We start from the raw sequence: 9608 nt of genomic DNA, 5'->3' as shown, positions 1-9608 counted from the left end.
TATTGAGAAATTCTTTTTAAAATATAGTTGATAGTTACTATTTGTATCATTTTTTCTATATTTCACAGATGATGCATTTTCAATGATATTCTACACGACAAACGTATGAAAGAACAGATTTAAAAAGTCGTAGCTGGGACGACCGGGCAGTTCCTCGAAGGCCCTCAATGTCCCTCCTTTATTTTGGATTTTCGACGTTGCTGGGGGCCAGCTGTGATATTTTCCCCACTTACGCTCTGGTCATAGTACCAATATTTAGATTTAGACGAAACTTGATTGTTGTTAATGGGACATGCTATAGCTCAATTCTATTAATATTTTGTCATGGATGTGCTTAAAATAGCGAATAAATTTGTTATTTCGCATTGTTTCAGTTATTGACTCTTGGAGGACCAACAAAACTAGCATTGACAGGAATGGAGTAAAATATAAAATTTGAAATTATAATAATGTTAAATTCGGTAATGTTAAAAACATTACTATAACATATAAGTTATATAGCATCAGTCCTCTAAGTGTAAAATGTTATACAATAAAATGTCACGTACGTTATCGTAAAATGATACAATAAAATTTAATGTATAATTTATATTCTAATATTCCAATTTAAATAATTACAATAAAAAAACTTGATAAAGAATTTAGAAATAATTCAAACGTACGTGACTATATATATGTTCAATGTCTAAAAACAAATCTACATACTTCCCTGCATTGCTTGTATGGTAAGCTTGTCAAGTTTTGTTTTGTCAGTTTGAATTATAACAATAATTATAACCTAAACCACAATCAATTTCGTACACTTCTTATACTGTGCACAAGCTCGAATGGAATTTGCAATTATAATTAAATACAGTACGGTTATTACAAAAAATATATAAATTTTCGAATCGAATAAATGAAAACGGTACTGAATTTCAAGTTCGAAAACTGTGATTTTATGCACAAGAAAAATTCATCGTAGTTCCTAAAATTAGAACTAGATAGCGGAAGTGGTTAGTGGCGCTGTTGTCTGGACAGTTTCCCTCCATTTTTAAGTTATGCAGTGCAATTTTCGATTCGATTCGTTTATCGTGCTATGTCAATTATAATTCGCAGTATAATTACTTTTTGTGTCATATATCGTCACTAACTAGTGCTTGAACATCAACAAGATTTTATTCTCGTTTAATATTATATATTTTTGAATAAATTCAATAATATATAACGTATAAATACAGAATAAATGTGTGATTGTAAAGTAATTAAAAGTTACATAGACAAAGGAAACATGGCAGTTCAAAATTTAATTAACGAATATATTACTGAATTTATTTTTAAATTTCGACATTATATGCCCTTTATCCAGCTACTAATTAAGGTAAAAATTAATTTTATAGTCATATAGTATTGTTCTATTGGATATTTTTTTAATTTCAACTAAAAAATTTTCGATAGTTAGTGACGCATATAATTTGCACAAAATGATTTCTTGTAATGGCCGTACGATATATAATTCCGTTACGTATGTTTGAACAAATTGACTTCAAATTATATAAATCTGTTTCTTTATTCATTTTCAAATATATATCAAATCGATAATAAAAAAAATGATTTTAAAAATTAATTTTTTAAATAATAAAAAATGCGTTTAAAATTTTTTTAAATTTTATATCTTATTTTTTATTGATTCAGAAAATTAATTTTTTTAACTTGACGTATTAATTGACGTAGTAATTGTTAGTATTTTTGTAGTAGTTTTCAAATATAGTTAGACGTTTAATTTATCAATCATAATTTTTTGTTTTAAATTAAGAAAGTAATATTAGTATTATTTAAAATTCTGTTTTTATATTATATCTTATTTTATATACACAATTGTACTGAAAAAATATGAAAAATATCTAAATGAAAAAATGAAAAAGAAAAAAATAACAACGAAATAATTAATACAATTAAATCTATATGAGCCTGCATCTATAGTTTGTTAATTAACATCGTGCAGATCAATGTCTCGCGAAATAGGCCTAAAATCCGTCTATTAACATCTAAATACGTTTCTTCTATATTTATTGTAAATATATATATATAGGAATATCCATATATGATATACATATATGCATATATTCCTATTTCCTTGTGCACATTGCTTTCCGCTGTAACAAAATCTTTATCTGGAGCAACTCTTAAATTTCTGTCATATAACATATGAAAGTTACACATATGAAACTGTTGAATAAATAAAAAAAGAATATCGCGAAATAATCAGAAGTTTATTCATATAGAGGACGAGAAAATAAAGTTAACCTATAAAGTGTAATGTCTCGAAAATGTAATTTGTCTACCGTGTGTAGATATCGATTTATGTAATTTGTGTGTTCGATAAAAGCAAATAGTTTTAGCGTGAAAAACGCTAGTTTTATGCAAATCAGACATCAGAAAAGAGCTTTGGATAATGAATGGAACAAATAAATATGATTTTTCAACAATGGTGTAATTTATTATGCACTTTTATCGACACACTTTTCTGTATTTATATCGATAATATTTATTAAATTCAAAATTAATAATTATTTTTATACAGATTTAAAATCATAAATTGCCATATTTATTTATTTTTAAATATAGAATCAAATGTTCAATTTTTTTTTTAAAAGATTTATCATCTGTTCATATTAATTTATAGTAGGAATTCAAATTTTTTTTAAAAAGAAATTTAATTTCTTTAATTTCTTAATTTTTATAATTTTGTTTTAATTTTCAGTTCGTTTCTCACAATTTAAATTTAATATTAACATTAAAAATACAAATATTTCAATTATTACAGTAACAAACAAATAAATATAACTTCACTTACATCAAACATAATGATTAAAAAAATTTACAAAACACAATTGTTATTGCTATTTTATCAATTTATAATTGAGTTTTATAAACACATTTTAATAATAATTAAATAACTATTCAAAATTCATTTTTTCATAAACGACACTCGCACTATCTGCTCAAACGATTAAAACTCACAACAAAAGTCCATAAATATGCATTGTAAATTAAACGTCGAACATGTAATATTCATAATAAAAATCCTATAAATCACAATATATTAACATTCAACATAAACACACATTCTTGAATTTCATAGTTTTAGGATGAATGTATCACTAGTAGCACAGATTCATATGCCAAATTAAGGTTAGAACACAAAAATCGGCTCTGTAGGTGTAGTTGCACATTGTTTATGATTATCTATTAGAAACTGAAGATATTCTAATGGATAGAACGAAATCATAATTATAGAAAAGTATGTAACTACAAATACTAGAGTTCGGTGAGAAAGAATCACACAGTGTAGATTGCAAACGTTTCACGATGTACTGCACTCAGTGCTCTACAAGAAGGAGAAGAGACGACAGGTGACTGGTGCCTGCGCCATGCGCATTGCTCGCTCGACCTCGGCAACACTCGAGCACGCTCGTCATTGCTCGGGCGCCTCCGGCGGCGAATGGTGGGGCGAGCAGTGTATCCGTGACGTCACATAATTAGAGTAAATACAAAGTAGTCTTGATGGGACAGCGGCGTGCGCCGCACCGTGAGTCGCTGGTCCGCGCGCGTCAAACCTATATCGTTTCGATACACGCACACCGCGTTTGTGTAGCTCGTGATATATTGCGCTATGTGCCGTCAGTGTGTGTGTACCAAAGGATCCTAGATGACTGTGGGAATAGTAAGTGACACTCGTGCAGCAAAGAAATGGAAAAGATAGAGGTGAGCAATAATAATTTGAAATTATAATTAAAAATTGTCTACATTAGTTAATATGAATTTACGCGCCTGCGATCTTTTTTTTCTCCCGTTGTCGAATTTATTTGATGTGTTCTCTTGCTCGTCCGTAATGCAGAAGTGACAGCGTGGTGATGAGTGGGGGAAGGGGTAGTCAATGGAGGGGAGACAATCGTGTACTTAGACATCTGGCAACAAATGCAATTGTGTATATCTTCAATGTGCCACACTATTAGAAGGACTGATTAACTCTCCCTTCTCCATCGTTATCAACCTTTCGTCTTTCTCTGTTTCATTTTCATTTCTCTATGTCAACTTTGTGATTCTGCTTTTATCTCTCTTGCACGTTTCTTAGCCTCCCTCCTCCCTCTTTCTATCCCTCCTCCATCCCTTATTCCATCCCCACCCTTCTCATTCTTTCTCTTACTTACTCGTATGCTTGCTTACTATTTCTCTCTGTTTCTCTCCGTTTACATATCTCACTCGCTCCCTCTTTCTCTCTCTTTATCTCTTGTATTCTTTCTTTCTCTCTTTCTCACACTTCTACCAGTACATTTTATATTTCTTTCTCTCTCTCTCTTCTTCTCATGTTCTCTCACTCGCAGTTAGTGAGGTATTTATAGATGTGCCTTAACCCGATTTAACACAGCCACCTCGACTCGCATTGTCCTAACAACGATTTAATGAGAAATTACATTTTTCCCCGAATTGTTTAGTTCTTGGCTTTTTTATGATACTTTCTCTTTTTTAAAAATATTTTGAATTAGATAGATAAAATTATTGTATAAAAGAAACGTTGTAGAGAAAATACAACAATATTATTTGTGCACAAGAGTCGAATCGATAAATACGTCTGTTATTATTAGGATGAAATATTATGGTACAAGCGGTAGATAAATAGAGCGTCGTCTGTTTAAAGAAAATTTTAAGAGCGTATGTTTGTGGCTGTCGTGAGAAAAATATATTTAGGAGTGTTCGTAGAAAGGATGTACAGTCGAATAAGAAGTTTACAATTTTTATTATCAACAATTTTTTTCTTTTCCTTTTTTTAGTTAATTTTTATTTATAATACGAAAACAATTGAATTAATATTATTTAATATTATTTATCTCTTGAAACAATTATTCAAAATTAATTATTGAATCATAATTATAGATTTCTATTGATAATATTTTTTTATTATTTTTATCATAGCTTAAATTTATTTTTTCATTTTTTTTTTGTCATCTTTCTATTTTTATTCTCAAATCTCTTTTTCCCTCTCACACGCTGTCTGAGTTTTTCATACAGCGATTCGTGAATTGCAATTCATATGATGAATACTCATGGAAGCATTCAGAAAACGATTTTTGTGAGATTCAGAATAGCGATTTCGATTCCGTGTATGGGTCGATTTGTTGTCGGCGACATTTTTCGAATCGAGACGGTTGACGAAACATAGAAACAAATGATAGTATTCACATAACAGCTACAAAATCGTTCATTCGCAATATTAGTTGAACAAGGACAGTGCTACGAAATTAGATATTGCATCGAATGAATATCTTATGGTCGGACGCATATATTACACATGAATCGCGATTCACAAATCGTTATGTGCAAAAGAATAGTCCAATGCATATCGCGTACAAAAGAGATCTAATTCACACATTGTTTCTGTCTTTATTGTAAATGGATGAATTAAAAATATATATTTGAAAATTTAATCGATAATGGAGGATCGTGAAATAATTATTATATCAGGATTTAAGCATGTGAGCGTTATTTTTGTTATCGTAACTCGACTGAATACGTAATACATGTAAAGTGGTCTCTATTGTCTTTTTCTCGCAATAAAGAGACAACAAACTTCTGCAATTTTTCGTCGCCTTTGTTCACCGTATAACAATTTAAAATATTCTCTCTGACTTTTTGAATAAAGTTTATTTTTCTGGTGAGCTATTTATCCATAGAAATTTTATTTCATTTTCTTTTTTATGTTGTTGCTAAAATGGAAAATATAAATTATAAAAAATGGTTCTGATAAATAGAATAATAATAGGTGCTCTAACGAAAATTCCCTATGACCTATACTTGAGCGTCTATGACGTAATAAAATTATATATTTATACGACGCGAAGCTGTTTGGAGTATGATAAGTGAGGCACGGTGAAATGATGTTATTATGCAACAATGAATACTTATCTTATAAAATAAGTAATATTTTGCGATAATATTAATGATTATGGCATCATGAAGTTTATTTAAATAAATGAATATATTAATATACAAATATTAATAATAAATTTTTTAATTTTAATCGGATATATTCGTTGCGTATAAATTATATTTAAATTATTTATAGATAATTAAACATTTAAATTTTATAATTAAATTTAAATAAATAATTGATGGAAAACAATGTAATAATTTCATTAAATTTAGTATAAAATGTATTTCGAATTGAATTTAATAACAGGTAAAAGCAAATTTTATAAACAATGTATTATTAATTTTATTTATTAATTTCGTGCGTCGGTTAAATAATACGTGAATCACGATTAAAATAATGCTTTGTCCTTGTGGTAAACAAACACATACATATTCGTGCTTTTTCTGTGCGCGATTCAAGAATCGCAAAAAATAACAAAACATTTATTTTAGCTTCGCTGTGTGTAATTTCTACGAGATATGTTTTATATTGAACAATGTTTTCGTGCATCAAATATAGACGAATTGTTTTCTACAATTTTTCGTTTGAAAGTACAAATGCGTATTTACAAGTTATATTAAAATTATTTCAATCGAAAGGTTTATTTTTGCATCGTGAAAATTACGTAATACGATTTGACGACTCATTATTTACGTTTAAGAATTTCAATATTACACAAACATATGACATTTTTTAAAAAGATTAAATTTAGAATTTAGTGCGCGTGGCATAATTTACGTCTTTGCAGACTTTGTACAGGCCCCTATAACAAAAACGTTTCTCACGGTAATCATTTTCTCTCGGGATTTATGTAATATAATATTTGCTTCTCGTTACTCTTGATTCTCAATTCGCGAACGTGTTACCGCAAATATAGCTCTGATAAAATACTAGTCGTGCTCGAAAGATAATTATCCCATGATTCACCGACTGTTGCTTTTTTCTCGTTACAGATCGTTAACAAATTTTATGGTCAGTTATAGCTATACTTCTTTTTCTTCTTGCTTTCTCTTTTTCTCTTTATCACTCTTCCTTCTGTATATATTATCTTCTGTTTATCTATTTATTTCTATATATTAGAATTATATTTGAATACATCATACACGTTGTTGCCCATAATTCGCTATATAATTTTATCTCATAATGAATTCCCATTTCACATTTATAATTATAATTTATTTCATTGGCACACATATACCCAAGCTCGATGTACAAAAATATTAAGGAATTATTTTTGTAATTTGAATACGTAGTTTCTTATCTTATATATAAAAAATATATTTTTTCCTTCATTAATTTACTCGGTAATCGGTAATCATGCATATACATACTTATATGTGGCCGCATATTTGTACTGTTTACATGACTCTCTCCGGATTCGTGTATCTTCGTACGTATTCGTGTTGGTACGCGTGACACGATGCGCGCGCACGCACACGTATAGCACGAGCCAAATTCAACGAACCGAGCGGGACAGGTGCTTCACTAACAATAGTGGTACGCGCCTTTAAAAATGTACTTCAAATAATGATCGCGACGCTAAGCGCACTTTCAGTTATCGCGTAAAGCTACCACGCACAACGCACACCACAAAAACCAGTTACCAGATAAATTTTACGATCTTTCAGCAGCAAAGGAAATTAGCCGATAATTTATCCACGTTCGCGCGCGCGCACTTCTGGTAGCGAACACACGATCTTGTTCGCCAGAATTCAATTGGCGATTCATAATTAAAATTTGTGTACACGCGACTGGGCATATTTATTCGCGCTCACAAGCGCGTGCTGAGTGCGTGTATCGATCTTCATGCGTTCAGCCGAACCAAATATTCATAATCCGTGAAAAATGAATTTAGGTTAGCCTGCATTTTGATTTAATACAACGTAATAAAAGAGATATTAATCACTTAATTCATTAATCATTCGGATTTATCTTTTTTCCAATTAAAGTCCTTTCTTTAAAAAGTTTTATTATTTATTATTTATTTTCTTCTCAATGCGTGATATTTCTTCGAAGTAAAAAATGTAGTCCTATGCGATAATATTCATCTAAGTTTTGCACGTTGATTCAGTGTGATTCGTTTCTTACTTCTACCCTCATACGATCTTCTCCCACCACAGTTCGTTCCCGCTCTTTCCTACTAACGACATTAAAGGAAAGTACCCCGTTGCTGCTTTAATGGAATTTACTTTTGTAGCTTCGCAGAGCTCACCATACTTTACAGAGTAAATTGCACCGCGAGGGCGGATCTTGAAAAACAAGTGTTTCGATTTGACAGGAACAATAGAAGAGTTCTCTTCTCTTGCGATATTATTACTTCGAATAGCAAATCAAAGGACATTTTTAAATTCGTATTTAAATTCTAATGATATGAAAATTTTCATAAATTTATAATGCGATCAATCCAGTTGCTTCCTATATAATTATTTATCTCTATAATTATCTACGTTCTTCATACATTATTAAATTATTTGACGCGTTTAGATTTGTTTGATCGCGTGTTGTCCGTACTCATTAAAAACGAGAACCGACAAGAGACTTCTGCACGATCAAGATAACGGTGATAAACGAAGATACATTGTTAACTACGATGATATGGCGTTATATGCATTACTTTTTGCTTGAAAAAAATGCTAGAGGTGATAATAATATCGTTATCTATCGTGAAAAATAATTATCCATCATTGAGTATCTATCAAAATAATTAGTTTATTCCATGTTATTTCAGTTTTATAATTCTTGTGAAAATCATTTGTATTTCAAAAAAAAATCGGAAATTGATTTTTAATTTAAATCATAATTTAATAGTAATTTTTAATAGTGGTTACAAAATAGAATTGTAAAGCACAAGAATGCTCACGAATGAAAAAAGAAACGAGGTTTTTATCACGGAGTGTACATCATGCTAAAATTCTAATCGGCAAAATTAGTCGGGAGGGGGTACAGTCGCGCCAGAAAGTCTGGCTGACCGCGTTTCCAAGTAGAAAAGTTATGAAATCAATTCAATGTAGGATTGGCATGTATAGTATTGTTGGCTCTGTTATTTCTTTTACATACATAGGTAATATCCAATTGTTTGATTTGGTTACATATAAGATAAAAGTCTTAATAAGATGTCTCTTACGCTTTAACGTTCAATTTCCTTATTAAATTCTCTCGGGATTAATTCCCGAGATTATCATGGTGAAAGATCGATAATTAATATTGCGAAAATTTGAAACTGTTGTGAACGAAGGGAGTCAAATCAAATCAAACAACCTCATTCTCAAAGGTGTTAATCGACAAAATATGAACGCGTAATTATGCTTCGGTTAAATTAATAATAATAATAAACTACTGTTTTTAAAAGAGGCACATTGTATTAAAAAGTTGACAGATAGACAGACAGTGTAAAATATATGTTTGCTTTGTTGTAAATGTTAAAATAATTCTAGATGATAAGAACGACTGAAACTCGTTATCGGTATAATACTAATGGTCTGTTATCTTTCATAAGTAATGGAAAGAGTATTTTACCATCAAGTATCTTGAAAATGTACATAATGTTCAAGAATTATTCAAATGTGTGCTCGCAGCGAATATCTATCTAAAATAATTGTTTAAATTTTGTGTAATTATACGGAGAAATTTATTTTATCCAAATATTGGAAAGTTT

At 30.0% G+C, this 9608-nt stretch overlaps 1 protein-coding gene across 6 annotated transcripts in view; it reads left to right on the top strand.

Annotated features, from left to right (window-relative positions):
- Positions 1-2908: 2908 nt before the first annotated feature.
- Positions 2909-9608, top strand: part of LOC102671460 (AT-rich interactive domain-containing protein 5B-like) — a 106117-nt gene continuing 99417 nt past the window's right edge. For 2 of the 6 annotated variants that reach the window (XM_031514270.1, XM_006623774.2), the window contains exon 1: positions 2922-3747. In XM_031514270.1, coding sequence (XP_031370130.1) covers positions 3733-3747 — 15 coding nt within the window. In that variant the 5' untranslated portion in view covers positions 2922-3732. Of the gene's footprint in view, positions 3748-9608 lie in introns of all 6 variants that reach the window. The other 4 variants (XM_031514265.1, XM_031514267.1, XM_031514268.1 and 1 more) reach the window with 4 other exon arrangements.

The sequence above is a fragment of the Apis dorsata genome, unplaced genomic scaffold (genome assembly GCF_000469605.1).
Source record: "Apis dorsata unplaced genomic scaffold, Apis dorsata 1.3 scaffold_946, whole genome shotgun sequence".
NCBI classification, from domain to species: Eukaryota; Metazoa; Arthropoda; class Insecta; order Hymenoptera; family Apidae; genus Apis; species Apis dorsata.
Note: the sequence above shows the minus strand (reverse complement) of the source record. Positions and strands in the feature narration are given on the sequence as shown.